Here is a 14,746-nt window from a genome sequence, read left to right as displayed (position 1 = left end):
ACCCAGAAGGCTAGCTAGTCTCCAAGTGCGGACAGAGGGAGGGCGCAAATGGAGGCATGTCCACGGCCACAGTGTGGGATCCCGCGTTTGCTTTACAAAAAAAAAACTTTTTTTTTTTTTTTTTTTTTGGTTAAGCTAGGCATTGAACCCAGGGCATTCTACCTCCAAGCTCCAGCTCCAGCCTTTTTTATCTTTTCTTTTGGAGCAGGGCCTTTCTAGGTTGCGAGGGCCTAAGTTGCTGAGGCTGACTGCGAACCTGTGCTCCTCCTGTCTCAGCCTCCCAAGTATTAGGATAACGGGCATGTGCCACCAAGCCTGGCACAACTTTCTACTTAACGTAGGTAGGAGACACCTAGGTCGCCTAAAAAAATTGCTCTTTAATTCCAATTCCCATTTAAGACATGTATGCATGCTTTGGTCACCCCTGTATTGTACAAGAGACAGGCATGTTCAGGAAAACTGAAGACAGCCCCAGAAGCCGGGCCCGGCCCCGGCGGGGCTCGGCATGCCGCCGCTGTTTTATGGTTCTCGTCAATCACTCTGAAGCCCTCAGAATGTCGGCTCACAGTGTTATCAATGCCTCCAAACACGCGGTAAGTGTCAGAAGTTCCCTTTCCAGAAAGACTTAAAGACTGAGCAAGGCAGACGCCACCACATGCACGCCCGTGTCCTGGGCAGCACGGTGTGGCCCGGACTGCAGGCTATGGCCAGGCTGGGCTCCGGCCGCCACCACCGAGGCTCGACGTGGGAGGCCACTCCTTCTCTGGGCGTCCCTGTCTGCAGGGTGCGGATACCAATGGTGCCGGCACATGGCAGGTGCCCGGGTAGGACGAGACAGCCCAGCCGCCACGTGCACCCGTTCGCGCTTTGAGAATGGAGGCGCGGCCTCTGCTGCCTCCTCTGCGTGCCTCTCAGGACCCGCGAAGCACCTTCCCCGGTGTCTGCAACGGCCCTCAGTTACAGCGTCCCACGGAGGAGAAGCCCGGCAGCGGGCTCTGAGGTGCGAGGCTGCGACCGGGCTCTGAAGACGGGCTGGCGTGCCTCCCCTTCAGGAGCAGGAGGCTGCTGAATGGCTGCCTGTCTCGATGGCCTCCTCCCGCCACTGAGACACACCAGGGCTGCATTCCTCCCAGATCCCTGTGGAGTCTTCAGAGCCCGGGATGACCAGGGCAGAAAGTTCCTGAGGCACTAGGTACATTCTGGCCAGCCTGGGCACAGCCTGGGAAGGGCCGGACATGGCCGAGCTCCTAGCTGTGAAGCTCTGTGTGGCCACTCTGGGGACTGACCTGACTGCGATCTCGAGGTGCGGTCCCAAGGGGAACGGGCAGAACCTGACAACTGGTGGGGACTGGTCACACCCACCCACCTTGGCCTTGGTACAAAGGGGCGGGGCAGCAGGCCTCCGGCCAATCACCTAACACCCAGCCCGAGCTCTGCGGAATGACAGGGCCTCCCGACCCAGCCGTGCACTTGAACCCTGGAGACTTCAGTGAGGTAGGTGGTCTCAGCCCCATTTTACAGGTGGGCAAACTGAGGCAGGATGAAATGCAATAGCTCGTGTTTAATAATAACATACAAAACCTGGAGAAAGCCCCAACGGAGTCCCGTTCCCGGAGCCCGCAGAGTGAAAACTGGACAAGGGAGGACTCGCCCCCACCCGCAGAGGGTCTCTGAACACGTGAGCAGGGCCCTCAGCGCTGGGGACTTCAAAACACCGACCAAGACACCCAGCTTCCAGTTTATCCTCTGTTGGGTGGGGGGCCTCTGCCCAAGACGCGGGGTCACCAGGGAGGCGCCTCTGGGCGGGGCAAGGCCAGGCTGGCCGCACCCAGCTGAGCCTGCTCGCTATGCCCCAGGGAGCTGGTCTGAAAATGGGACCAGCGCACTAGCCAAAGGAAACGGGCTCTAGCAAACCAGGGGAGAGGGGACGACACCCGGCTCTCTCCTGCCCAGAGGACGCCGGTGGTTCTGCCTAGAGCCTTCCTGGAGGAGGCCCACGCCAGCCCCCGTCCGGCACCCTGGCCACCAGGCCGTCCCACCTGCCCAGAGAAGCCTGGTTTTGCGGGGCCTCCCCCAAGGCTTGAGTGGGATGTCGCCGGCTGGAGGTGTGTGTGGCGTGCTCTTTGGCTGGAAGCAAAGGCCGGATGGCGCGTCAAGGCCGTCTGTAGCTGGAGGCCATTCTGGAACGGGCTTGGGGCGAGGTAGTCCTGGCCCAGAGTGGAGCCGTCCAACAGCTCGGTCCCCATCTGCCCGCAGCAGCCTATGGTGACCAAGTGAGGTGGGAGGCTGAGCCGGACTGCGTGGGTGCGGTGTGGTGCCCCTGCGCTCCTAAGCAGGCAGGCGGGCCCGGGCTGGCTGCCCCTGCGCGCCGGCTTATCAGTTCTCTGGCCTCTTTGGGTGCAGGAGGCTCTCTAGTCAGGCTGGCGTGCTGGCTGGGGGCGCAGGGCGGGCAGAGCTGGAGCGGGCGGGGGGTGAGGCACTTCAGCTTGGGCTGGTGTTCGTGGAGTCGGCCCTGGCCCCGGAGTGGAGTGGCCCCGCCTGGCCGCGGCGCTGGTGCTGGCTTGTCACAGAAGACCCCGTGGCGGTGACAGGTAGGCACTTGGCAGCACTCCCGGGCCAGGCCGGGCCGGCTCGGACCGCTCCGCTAGGTCATCAGGATGGGCTTCTGCCGAACCTCCAGGATGTCTAGGGCGGGGGCGAGGGGACAGGGAGGCTGAGCGGGCCCGAGGCGCCCATGCGGCTGCACACCCGCGCTCCTGCCCCGGCCTGTCTCCCACGTACCCGGCCTGCCAGGGCTGCGGGCCCAGCCATCCAAGAGGCCTGAGGGCTGAGCCTCCAGTGACGCATCTCCAGGGACCGCAAGGACTGAGGGGACCCCGAGACCCACGGTAGCTCCTGACTTGAGGGCCCTGGGGAGCCAGCCGCTGCAGCAGAGGGCCTGCCTCCCATGCCCGCCCGCCTCGCTACCTGTTAAGATCCGGTGCAGCGGCAAGGTGACGTAGGTCAAGTGTGCATAGAGAAGGAAGTTCCCGTCTGCTCTGTTCAGCTTCAGCCAGGACCCGACCAGGGACCGCCCCGTGCCCGACAGCGACCGAGACCGCAGGTTGGTGGCGTTGTGCAGGTCAGCTAGGGGGTGGGAGGCCAGGTCAGGGTCCCAGCAGGCAGCGGGGGCCTGGGGAGCAGCAGGAGGACCCCTGGGCCAGTGCGCCCTTAGGCACCCTTGCGAACAAGCACTTTCCTCCTGACCTGGAGATAAGCCACGCCCACATGGCAGCAGCCAGGGTGAGGCTGGTACCTGGGCGGGGGCGTGGGGGAAGCGGGGGGGGGGGGGGTCTTCCCAGTCAGGGCCCAGCCTCCAGGCCCAGGGCCAGGACACGGAGCCACCTGGGACAGTGGGGGCGCTCGGGCCTTGCCAGGCCCTAGCCTGCGTCCAGCGGTCCCCTGTGCCCTGACCTCCACTCTGCCCTGGCCGCCATCGGCCAGTCCTGCTGGCGTCCCTGGCCTGTGTGCCGGCCACTCCTGTTCCTGGCTGCACAGCTCACTAGCAGAGTGCCATCAGGGAGGGGCTGCGGAGGGCGCGGTGTGGGTGGGCTGAGGGTCTTTGGGGGCCTGGGCAGAGATGCCCAGGAGGCTGCTGGCCAGGCCAGAGGGGAGGGCGTGGGGGGTTTGTGCCTGTCCCTGCTGGGCAGGAGAGAGGGACTGAGCGGAGACGGGGCAGCCCTGAGTGGCTCCCAGAATAGAAGGTTCCAGAGTGAGGGCAAGCTGGCCCCAGACAACAGGGGAAGAAGGAAGCCAGAGATCGGGAACCAAGAGCCGCCCTGGCACACCGGGGGTGCGAAGCGGCAGGCCCAGCCAGCCCTGCTCGGCAACAGGCCCTGGGCCGCAGGCCGGGCAGGGCTTCTGGCTGTGCCCAGATCCGGCCTGAACCGGTCAGCGCCCGGCACGGTGTCCACTCCGGAAGCGTGGCGGGAGACCCTGGTGTGGACTGCGCAATGGGAGGGCGGTGGGCCGGCTCACCTCCGCCCTCCTCCTCCCGGAAGAACTCCTCGCTGTCGTTGGCCGAGTGCGACTTCTTCATCTCCGCGATCCGGTTCCGGGGAACCTTCCTCTTGAGGGACGGGGAGAAGAAGGCCGGCCGGTTGTTCCGCTCGGGGGTCGGGGGCGTGCTGAAGGACGTCACCTGGAAACAAGGACCCCAAGTCACATCGCAGGGGCAGGGGCCACAGCCACGGTGTCCCCTCAGCTCACCCGCCCAGACCTGGGAGAAGGGGACACTGGTCTGGCGGATCAGATCGCCTAAGTGGGCGGGGCGCCCCGCCCCAGAGGGCTCCGCAAGCCAGGGCCCGGCCCAGTGGCCCTGCTGACCAGTGAGGGCGGGAGGGCAGGACGCGGCCTCGGCTGGCCTAAGCTCACCGGCAGCAAGACCAACGGCAACCAGGGACCCGCTCGCCCAGCCCCTGGGGTGCAGCACTGCGGCTGCGTGGCTCGGCCTGGCTTCCTCCCTCTCAGCACGGGTTCTGTGCTCGGATGTCCTCCACCCCCACTCAGGCCAGGCAGGCACACAGGCGCCAGGCGAGCTCAGTCTGCTGGGCAACAGACTCGTAAAGTGACAACCACAAAGAGCATGCTGGCCGCTGAGACAGAATCGGAAGCACAGGACACGGGGGCACAGAGGCAGAAGGGGTCGACGGCCTGGGAAGTCGGGGCAGGCTTCCTGGAGGAGGTGCCGCTCGAGCTGGGTCTTGAAGGACGAGTAGGAGTTCGCCAGGTGAAGAAGGGGGGGAAGGGCGTTCCAGGCAAAGGGAACTTGGCCCATCTCCTCCCTCCTCCCCACGCAAACAAGAATCGAGCGAGATGAGCTGGGACCGAGCCTTCCTCGACACAGCTCCGGCATCCACCAAGTCCCGGCGGCTGCTCCAGATGGTCCTCCCACAGCCGGGAAGGGTTAAAAGATAAAAAAACAAACACCAGAAACCACAATACACACAGTCTGCATTTGCTGGGCACTGGCTAAGGTGGCCCCTCGGGACAGGAGGACAGGTGAGAGCGGTGGCCCTGGACTCGGCCCACGTGACGCCCGCGGCCCAGCACCTGCCCAGGGCGCCCCTGCAGGTGCGGGGCTGGCAGCTTCCCAGCGGCCCAGCCAGGCGCCAGGCCCTCGCGTGGCCTTCCTGCTGCACACAGGGCCCTGGCGCGGGTCAGGGCCAGGGAGAAGAAGCGGACCCCTTAGCTCAGGACTGAACTCAGAAGTGTGAACCGCTCCACTGCAGACAAGGGGCCCTGGCTAGGACTCCCATGAAGACTCTTTGTCATCGCAAAGAGCCATGTTTCCCGTCTAATGCTTGGCGAATCCACACGTGGACTGTGGGTGACACACACAGAAGAGCCCCGAGGTGCCCCCGCCGAGGGCCCTGCTGCAGGACTGAGCGGAACAGCAGCCTTCGCCCCAGGCCGCTTGCCCTCACCGTGGTTACGGTCCTGAGGGTCACATCTCGAAGCGGGTCAACCGTGGCCACCAAGGTGCTGCCCGGACCCTTGCCCACACAAAATGCAGGGTGTGAGTGGCACCTCGGAGCCCCCACCCCAGGCGGGGAACCACCTCTTCGCTCTGCTCCTGACGACAGGGCTGGGCTCACACAGGAGGAGACATGAGCAGCTCAGCTCGGAGCCCAGCCCAGCGTCTCTCCTGGACAAGGCAGGGGGCCTCCTCCAGGGCCCAGGCGCACTCACCCACCTGTCCCCTCCGAGACCCAGGCTCTGAGCACCCAGGGGAGTGGAGCCAGAGCGAGCCACTGGCAGAGGCTGCATGCGCCCAGGCCTACATGGTAAAGCCTGCTGCCCTCAGCCCCCGTCCTGGGATGGGAAAGGCAGCCTGGGAGACCAGGGCTCGAGGGCCCAGGGCTGTCCCCCGAGCTGTGGCCAGGCCAGCAGCCTGGGTTCCAGATCTATGGACAGGCCTTCTTACCCCTGTCCATGGGGCTGCTGGTGCCCAGGTCTCTGCACTTTGCCCAACCTCTGGGGCAGCAAGGCCAGCTCTCACGTACCCACCCGTGTCCTGTCCACCGCCCCTGGGGGCTCGGGGAAGCAGAACACACTCTGGTCCAGCACCAGCCTCCCTCTCTGAACCTCAGCTCCTCCTCCGCAGGTTGCTACCTCTCTGGGCCGTGGAACAAGGGGCACCGTGATTCGGAGGGACGGGAGCCCGCCCCAGAGGCGCAGCCCTTACCCGCTCATGCATGGGCGAGGCAGGGCTCGAGTCCTCTTCAGTCCCACAGGGGGACGTGTCGCCCGTGGACACGCGGCTGACGGCCATCTCGGCGTGGCCTTTGCCCTGGGGCCCCTTCATGCGCACAAATTCCATGTTGCTGTACTTGTAGAAGCCGAAGGACATCTTCTGGGCCATGCGGGCGGCAACACTCACCTGTGTTGGCAGCGAGGCAGGGTCAGGGAAGGGCACGGCGCCAGGCAGCTGCCCCGCAGGGCGGGTCTGAGCCGGCGACTCCGCCAGGCCTCGTGGGCAGCGCCGGGCTCCGTCTGGTCCCACTGGTGCTGCCCTCCCTGCCCCGGGACCCCGCCAGGGGGCATTTTCCACCAGAGTCCTCTCTCCCTTCAGGTGGGTCATCAGGGCAATTCTGCTCCGCTCACTGAGCCAGTCAACTAAAAGCCAGATGGCGGAATGGGGGGCGTAGCACCCCCAGCTCCATCCTGGGGCCCCGGGCACGGGCGTGGCGGGCTGCCCACTCACTCGGTTGTCGTACACCTTCTTGAGCGCCTCATAGCGGATGGAGCCCTGGAAGATGACACCCTGGAACGTGTTGGTCTTGTCGCTGGCCACCAGCTCCACGCAAACCATCTCTCCTTCTCCCACGGTCATGTCGCTGAACACCTGGGTGGGGCGCCAGGAGACTGGCACACGGAGCCCCGGCCGCCACCTGGGCGGCTCAGGACCCGCCATGAGGGCGACAGTGTGGGCGAGCTCAGGCTCTTCCACGTCCCACCTGAGGGTGACCATAGGGCAGGACAGCCTCGCCGTGCAGCCAGGCGTGGCGCGGGCCTCCCTCCCCACAGGCCCCGCTGGCCAGTGCACAGGTGATGGGGCCTGCCACCGGCCCTGGGGACAGCCTGCCCCGCCCACTCTGAATTTCCTGGGGCGCAGAGCCTCAGTGGAAGGGCGGGGCGGCCACCTGCAGGAGGACACCTGGCCCAGGTCCTGCGCCCTACTGAGCTGCTGCACTGGGGCTCCTCAGAAAAGCCACCTCCATGCCTCAGGTGCCGGAAGACCTTCCGGCCTGCTTCCTGGGCGGGCGCAGGCCCAGGCCCGGGCCCGGCAGGAGGGCCAGCAGCTCCCTGATCTCACAGCCCTGGCCCTGAAGGGCCTGGCCCACAGAGGCTCGAGTTCCCCCTGCCGAACGCCCCAGACCAGTGCAGCTCACAGGTAACGGGGAGGATGCCGCCCTCCTGCCAGGCGCTCCCTGTAGGAGTTCACGAGGCGCCCTCCCCGGGAGTCCTGGGGTCCCTGGGAGACAGCGGCTGCACACTTCACAGAGGAGACGGCCTCAGCCACACCCGTCCCCGCAGCTTGCCCCGCTCACCTCCTCGAAGCTGTCGATCATGAAGAAGATGTGAGGGTAGCTCATCTTGGATTCCTCCCCTTTGCTGTCCATGGGGTGTTTGCTGGGGGAGGCAAACACTTGCTGGAAGAGAGCAAGTTCAGGGCTGAGGAGCGGCCAGGGCTGGCTGTGTGCTGCTGGCGGGGACACAGCCGGGCAGCTGAGGGAGGTGGGAACCAACTGGGTGGGAGGCGGCTCCTTGGCCGGAGGCTGGCGGGGCGGGGCCCCACCACTCACCTGGGATTTCTTCTTGTGGATGTGAATGTCGCCCCCGTCCGTGCGCGTGCACACCGCACAGGTCACCATGTAGTCCAGCTGGAAGAGAGTGCAGCGGTGCGTGGGGGTCTCAGCCATGGGCCCCGCCCGCCCTGCCCTTACCTTCTGCAGGATGAGATTCAGGCACACACTCTCCTCCCAGTCGATGTCTGGCTCTCCCAGGCCCGGCAGCTTCTTGGAATCCCGCCGGTACACCTCCACCTCCACCTCTGGCTCCGGCTCCGCCAGCTGCAGCAGGGGCGGAAGTGAGTGTCCATGGCGACTGCCTCTTGCCCCCGCTGGCCCCGTGAGTGGGGGCCGTCCGCCCCCTCTTGCCCCGCTGGCCCCATGAGCGGGGGCCGTCCGCCTCCTCTTGCCCTGCTGGCCCCATGAGTGGGGGCCGTCCGCCCCCTCTTGCCCTGCTGGCCCCGTGAGCGGGGGCCGTCCGCCTCCTCTTGCCCTGCTGGCCCCGTGAGTGGGGGCCATCCGCCTCCTCTTGCCCTGCTGGCCCCGTGAGTGGGGGCCGTCCGCCTCCTCTTGCCCCCGCTGGCCCTGTGAGTGGGGGCCCTCCGCCCCCTCTTGCCCCCGCTGGCCCCGTGAACGGGGGCCCTCCGCCTCCTCTTGCCCTGCTGGCCCTGTGAGTGGGGGCCGTCCGCCCCCTCTTGCCCCCGCTGGCCCCATGAGCGGGGGCCGTCTGCCTCCTCTTGCCCTGCTGGCCAGGTGAGCGGGGACCGTCTGCCCCCTCTTGCCCCCGCTGGCCCCGTGAGCGGGGGCCGTCCGCCTCCTCTTGCCCTGCTGGCCCCGTGAGCGGGGGCCGTCCGCCTCCTCTTGCCCCGCTGGCCCTGTGAGCAGGGGCCCTCCGCCTCCTCTGCAGCCTCGGTCTCCTCCTCTGCACAGTGGCGGGAGTGCCTCCCTCTTCAAGTTGCGGTGTCATGTGGCCACAGTGGCGCACACTGAGCTAAGGACGCCGGCAGGGCTGGGCGATACCTTACAGATTACTCATCTTCCTCCCTTATAACTGCAAGGCAAGTGTCATTACTCCCACTGTGAAAGCCAAGGTCCGGCAACACACCCACATCAGAGAGACAAGAGCCAGGCGCGGTGGTGCAACTTAGTCCCAGCACTTGGGAGGCTGAGACAAGAGGACCACAGGTCCACAGCCAGCCTCCTCAGCGTAGTGAGAGCCTGTTTCCAAATAAGAACTACAATGGAGCTGGGGTGTAGCTCGGAGGTGGAATGCCCTGGGCCCAGCCCCAGCCCCAGTCCCGGGCCACGGGCTGCTTCTCTCTGACTCGCCCCATCACCAGCTGGGTCTCCTCCTTTCCTCCCGGGTCTCCTTTAGAACACAGCCCAAACGGCTGTACGTGTGCACGCAGCAGGGGCTCGTTCGGCAGAGCCCTGCTGGCTCAGTGTACAGAAGAAGCCCTGCCCGCCACTGTCAGCACCACGCTCACAGGACAGCGGCAAGGGCAGCCTCCCCGCAGGCCATGGCGCAGGCGCCATACCAGACCACCCACGGTGGCACAGGTGGGCGGCCGCGGGTCCTCAGGGTAACAGCGCAGCCATCAGACAAGCCAGGATCTGAGCCCACAGGCATGACTCCCAGCGCTGTGAGGGGCTGTACCATGGAGGGGAAGAGGCCCGCAGCACGGCACCACCCCCTAGGGCTGAGAAGCCAGGGCTGCCCCCCCCCACCCGGGAAAAAGGCTGTGTAAGCAGCCGAAGAGGTTCAGTCTCCAGCACTGGGGACAGCAACCCGGTGCTCACAGTGCAAAGGACCAGCAAGCACTGGCCTGTGCATGTTTCTGCATGTCTGCTAGACTTGAAAAAGCCAAGAGCTCAGGGAAGGCTGGAGTGAGCACTGGGACACTGGGCCTGTGGCAGGCACCGCCCTGCCTCTGACTTCAGTGTTTGGAAGTGGGTTTAAGATAATCAGTTCCCAGGCCTTCTGAGGGCATCAACCAGCATGGGCCAGCAGCACAGAGCAGGTCACAAGCAGATACCAGTGCCCCACCCTGAATGGCTGCTGGGGAAAGGGAGCATCTCAACAGGGGTCGTGTGAACTAGGACACCCTCCCAGGGATCCCTGGGGCAGAATTCGGAGATCCCAGCATCCCGTGCCCACCCACACTGCAGCTCTGACTCCGCCTATCTGCCCTCCTCCACTAGGTGCTGGGAGGCCAGCTGGTTGTCACGGCAACAACCGGGTACCAGTGGGTGGAGGGCGGGGTGGACAAGTGGGAAGGAATGGGAGGAGCTGGTGCTTGCTGCAGAGGACTTATAATGCGCATGCCCATCCACGCCTGTTCTTGGAGGGGCGGGGCAGTGCTCCTGCTTGTGCCTCTAGCCCGCCCCCTACAGGCCACTTCGCACTGCAGCATGGCCAGCTGCAAAAAAGTACCCAGTTAAGGTGGAGCCTGGGCCTTGCCTGCCCCAGATCTTGGCCCTTCAAACACTAGAGCAGGCCGGGCGTGGTGGTGCACACTTGTAATCCCAGTACTTGGGAGACTGAGGCATGATTTCAGGTTTAAGGCCAGCCTCATGAACTTAAAGATAAAGACCTTGTTTGAAAATAAAAAAAACTAAGCTGGGTGTGGAGGCGCACACTTGTAATCCTAGTACTTGGGGAGCTGAGACAGGAGGATCGCAGGGTCTCAGCTAGCCTCAGCTACTGAGTGAGGCCCTCTGCAACTTACTGAGACCCTGTTTCAAAATAAAGATTAAAAACTAAGGCTGGGGGGTGTAAGCTCAGAGGTAGAATGCCCCGGGTTCAATCCCCAGTACCACAAGAAAATAAATAAATAAGTAAATAAATAAATAATAGGGCTGGGCTGTAGCTCAGAGGCAGAATGCCCCCAGGTTCAAGCAAACAAAACAAACAAGAACACACAGCGGAAGCCCCCTGCCGACCCTCCCAGGCCGAGCACCACAGCGCAGGTCACCACCAAGCCACGCCCGGTCCCCACAGTGCCCTCAGCCCATGGCCTTTTGCGCTCTGGCCTACCACCCTCCAGATAATGACGCTGGCATCTTTCTGCAGCATCCACAGGCCTGCTCTGCTGCCATCAGGAGCGGTGTCTGTCCCTCAGTGGCGCACCATCTGCTGTCCTAACCGAATGGGCGCTTCCTGAGGACGGCAGCCGGGTGTGCTGGGGCAGGGGCGCTGCACGGGGAGCGGGTGGGCTTCGGCTTCCCTCACCGCCCTCAACACCCCCAAAGGGGGTTTAGACGCACCCCTGGCGTCTCCTGCTCCAAATTCTCACCCCGAGCCAGAGCTGCTCCTTTCCAAAGGAAGCCTCACACCTTGAACTTCCACCCAAGAGAGCCGTCGCCAGGCTCCCACAGACCTGTCCTCCCTCTGGAGGGGCCAAGCCCAGCGCAGGTGGGTGAGGCCTCCGCAGCATGCCCGGGCGGCAGGGCCTGCCCCAGGGCTCTGCTCAGTGGGGGAGTGCCCACCAGCACAGGGGAGCTCCAAGTCACATCAAGCCCGCACACCCCAGCCTCCCGGGCCCAGGACAGGAAGCCCCTCGCAGAGTGTCTGTCCTAGCCTGAGTGAGGACCGGGCATGCCCACCAGGGTCTACAGTGCTGGCCTCGTTGCCTGCTGGGAAGAGGGCTAGCTCAGGGGCCCAGGACCAACACGTGCCAATGTCTCCCCAAGCAGCTGGCTCTCTACCCCCCCCCCCAAGGCGCCCTGCCCTGCCCTGCCCACTGGCGCTGCCGGGTCGTCGCCCTCCTCACAAGGTCCTGGGCCACCCACTGGCCATGCCCGCTTCTCCAGGCTCTCGCTCCCTGGGCGTTTCCACCTCTGGCCAGTGGCCTGACCTCGGGCTGGCCCTCCATAGCTGGCCTAGCAGGAAGTCACCCCAGGCCTGTCTATTTGCAGTAAAACTTGTCTGCTTGTGCTCCACTCTAAGCAGCGTCTGAGCCCGGTGGGGTCCAGTGTTTGCCGCTGAGCCATGCCCACAACCTGGTGCCGAGATCGCAGGCTCTGGGGGCGGCAGGCCAGCTGCGGCCCTGGCCTGCTCCACGCCCTCACTCTTGTTTTGTTTTGTTCGTGGTACTGGGAGTGAATCTGGGAGATTCTTCCTCCAAGCTACACCCCAGCTCTATTTTTATTTTTATTTTGAAACAAGGTCTTGCTAGACTGATGCGTCTCACTACTTGCTGAAGCTGTCCTTGAACCTGTGAACCTCCTGGCTCAGCCTCCCAAGCACTGGGATCGCAGGCGTGAGCCACCACACCTGGCTTTCTTGGTTGCTTTAAAGGAGAACAGAGCCTTGGCATGTGTAACCTATGGACTGCTCAAACTTTTACGAAGTGCCAAAGCTTCTGGAGTGCAAGGCGGGCAGGCACAGATTCGTTTCAACTCCGTGGAGGAGACACCTTCGACAAGTCACCATCTCTGAGCCCTCGGCTTCCTCACCGGTCTACCCTGCTGGGCCGTCGGGGGCTCAAGGAGACAGAACTGAGGCTGGCGCTGCGCCTAGACTTGGGCCTAGGCTCAGCCGGCGCAAAGCAATCCCATCAGAAGCACCACGCAGGCCAGGTCCCGTGCCGTTCTTACTAATGGCAAGGGGCTGCCACACTGGCTGGAGCCTGACCCTCAGCCTCCTCAAAGCCACGCTGGGGTAAACAGTCGCTGCTCCCCCCGCCCCGTGTCCCAGGACGCATACCCCACACTAGCACACAAGCACACGTGCTTGGCTCCCGGGTGCTGTGCTCAGTATCCGCCACCTGCCCGCTGCAGCGAGGCCCCTCCAAGAGGGGCTCCCAGGACGCCCTGGCAGGCTGTGGGGTCACCCACCTTGCGTCCGTCCGCACTGCCCTCGCTGCCCGCGTAGGCCAGCTTCCGGCGCACATAGAACAGCATGTCATCCTGCCGGGGAGCCCACTTCTCCATGAAGTAGGTAGAGAACATCCAGGTCCAGAAGACGATGCGGTCATCCTTGAAGCACCCTGTGGGAGCAGGCCAGACAGGAGTGAGGAGGCGCAGCCACCCTGGCCCCGGGGCCTTGGCCAGCCCCGCCTCCCCCTGCATTGCTGGGCAGAAAGCACAGGGCTCCGAGTTGCTCTGCCCCGCCCCCAGGGCATCCGCAGAGGAGACTCAGCCCTCCAGCCAGCACAGCCTGACCACCGAGCCTGCCGATGAGCCTGCTGATGAATCAGCAGCTTCCGTGGAAAATGAAAAGGACAAGCCCAAAGACAGGACCGCCACTGGCTGGCGTCTGGTTAGCAGCCCAGGCTTCAGGGGGGAGATTTTCCGGCAGGCGGGAGTGTGGCGCTGCTGCAGACATCCCTGCCCCCACCCACCTGCTCCCCCCACTCTGCGGCAATTCCCAGGGGAATCCGACTTAAAGGGACAGCGCCCTTTGCCAGCTGGTGTCTGGCAGGCAGGAACCCTTCAAAGGCGCCCCACCCTGCGCCAGGAGCCCCGAAAACATGCCAGGTTGCTTCTCGTCTGATTCTCACATGGGCTTTTTATTACAAATGGCATCTCTTTACAATAAATATTTGTAATCATTTCCTGCACTAGAAGAAAGGCCCACAGGAAAAATCTGGGTCTCCATTCCAACTCCGCCTCCTCACTGCGTGACTGAGCAGGTGCGCCCAGCCCTGAGCTGCAGAGCCCAGGGAAAGGCAGGCTGCCTGTGACCCTGGTGAAGAGCCGGCCCCGGCCCCCCGTAGGGTCAGCAAGGTGGGCTCCCTCCCCGCTTGACAGACATGGCAAGTTTCAACGTGTGCAATGGAGCATCCCTTATCAACCCACATAGAGCGGAGGCTGAGAGCCCCTGCCGGCCGGGCCAGGGAGCTCATCAGCCTCAGGGGAGGGTCGGAGGAGCCCAGGCGCACAGGCACCAGGCGCCTGCAGGCATCGTGTTCACGTCAGCCAGCGCCCCATCACGCGTGGCCGGGCCTGGGTTCCACCCACGGGTGCTCAGCCGTGGGACCCACAGAAAGTCCCACAGGCTCTCCTCTGCCACCACCTGTCCCCGCCAGCGCCATCTTCACTGACCAGCCACTTCACTCCCGCAGCCCATGCCACGCCCTCAGCTGGAAGAGCTTTAAAGATGCTTGCCCGCCTCCAGTAGGTCTTGGCATCGCAGTCACAACAAAAGCCACAGTCCTCCCCAAGCTGTCCATGGCCAGTCCCTCGCCTGCGTTCCCAGGCCACGCTGGCTGGCTGCCGCGGCGCCCTCCTCCACTGCAGCCCCTCCCCTGGGCTCCCGGCTCAGTAAAGATGTCAGCTCTGCAGAGAGACTGTCCTGACTCCAAGTTAAAGGTCCCCCAGGGGCCTCCCTGTCCCCCATCAAAACCCTTGCCAGGTGACATGTTCACTCTGCACACTGTCTGCCGCTGCGCAAAGTGTCCCTGGAGGAGGGGCACCATCAATGTTAGATCCCAGGGCCAGATCACCACCAGGTTCAGAGCCAGCACCGGTAAATGCAGTCTGGATAGGTGACTGCCCCGACTTAGCAGGAAACAAGCCCCCCAGCAAGGAAGGGCCCAGCCAGGACCACTGCCGTAGCCTAGGCTTACCCGCGCGAGCTCACATGAAAGGCTCGTGTCCTTTCAGCCTGACACCTCTGGCTTCTGACGCCCAAAGAAGAGGCCTCGGTCCCTGCAGGCCCCAGGCTGAGCCCTGCTACCTCCTCCCAGGGCTCCAGGGACACTGCCTGAGTGGCCAGGGGCAGGGTACCTGCGGTGCTGAAATGGCACCCATCTGTGGATGGCACACCGGAGTCAAGACGGCCAGCCCCAGGGAGCCCCAGGAGCAAGAGCGGCTGCACACATGCCTGCAATACTAGTGCTGGGGAGGGCTACAGGTTCAAGGCTAGGCCCTGCAACTTAGCAAGACACCCTGTTTCAAAATAAAAATAG

At 64.2% G+C, this 14,746-nt stretch overlaps 1 protein-coding gene across 2 annotated transcripts in view; it reads right to left on the bottom strand.

The window, feature by feature from the left end:
* Positions 1-2,644: 2,644 nt before the first annotated feature.
* The window catches only part of KIAA0930, a gene marked incomplete at both ends in the record, with an annotated part of 33,064 nt that continues 20,962 nt past the window's right edge, over positions 2,645-14,746 (bottom strand). The window contains 9 exons of one of the 2 annotated variants that reach the window (XM_080706014.1): positions 2,645-2,685; positions 2,968-3,126; positions 4,018-4,180; positions 6,227-6,421; positions 6,746-6,886; positions 7,593-7,694; positions 7,848-7,925; positions 7,989-8,114; positions 12,672-12,823. In XM_080706014.1, the coding sequence (XP_080562140.1) occupies positions 2,645-2,685; positions 2,968-3,126; positions 4,018-4,180; positions 6,227-6,421; positions 6,746-6,886; positions 7,593-7,694; positions 7,848-7,925; positions 7,989-8,114; positions 12,672-12,823 (1,157 nt within the window). The remainder of the gene's footprint in view (positions 2,686-2,967; positions 3,127-4,017; positions 4,181-6,226; positions 6,422-6,745; positions 6,887-7,592; positions 7,695-7,847; positions 7,926-7,988; positions 8,115-12,671; positions 12,824-14,746) is intronic. The other variant, XM_080706015.1, reaches the window with a different exon arrangement.

Source organism: Muscardinus avellanarius, assembly GCF_963383645.1.
Source record: "Muscardinus avellanarius genome assembly, chromosome: 11".
Taxonomy (NCBI): domain Eukaryota; kingdom Metazoa; phylum Chordata; class Mammalia; order Rodentia; family Gliridae; genus Muscardinus; species Muscardinus avellanarius.
Note: the sequence above shows the minus strand (reverse complement) of the source record. Positions and strands in the feature narration are given on the sequence as shown.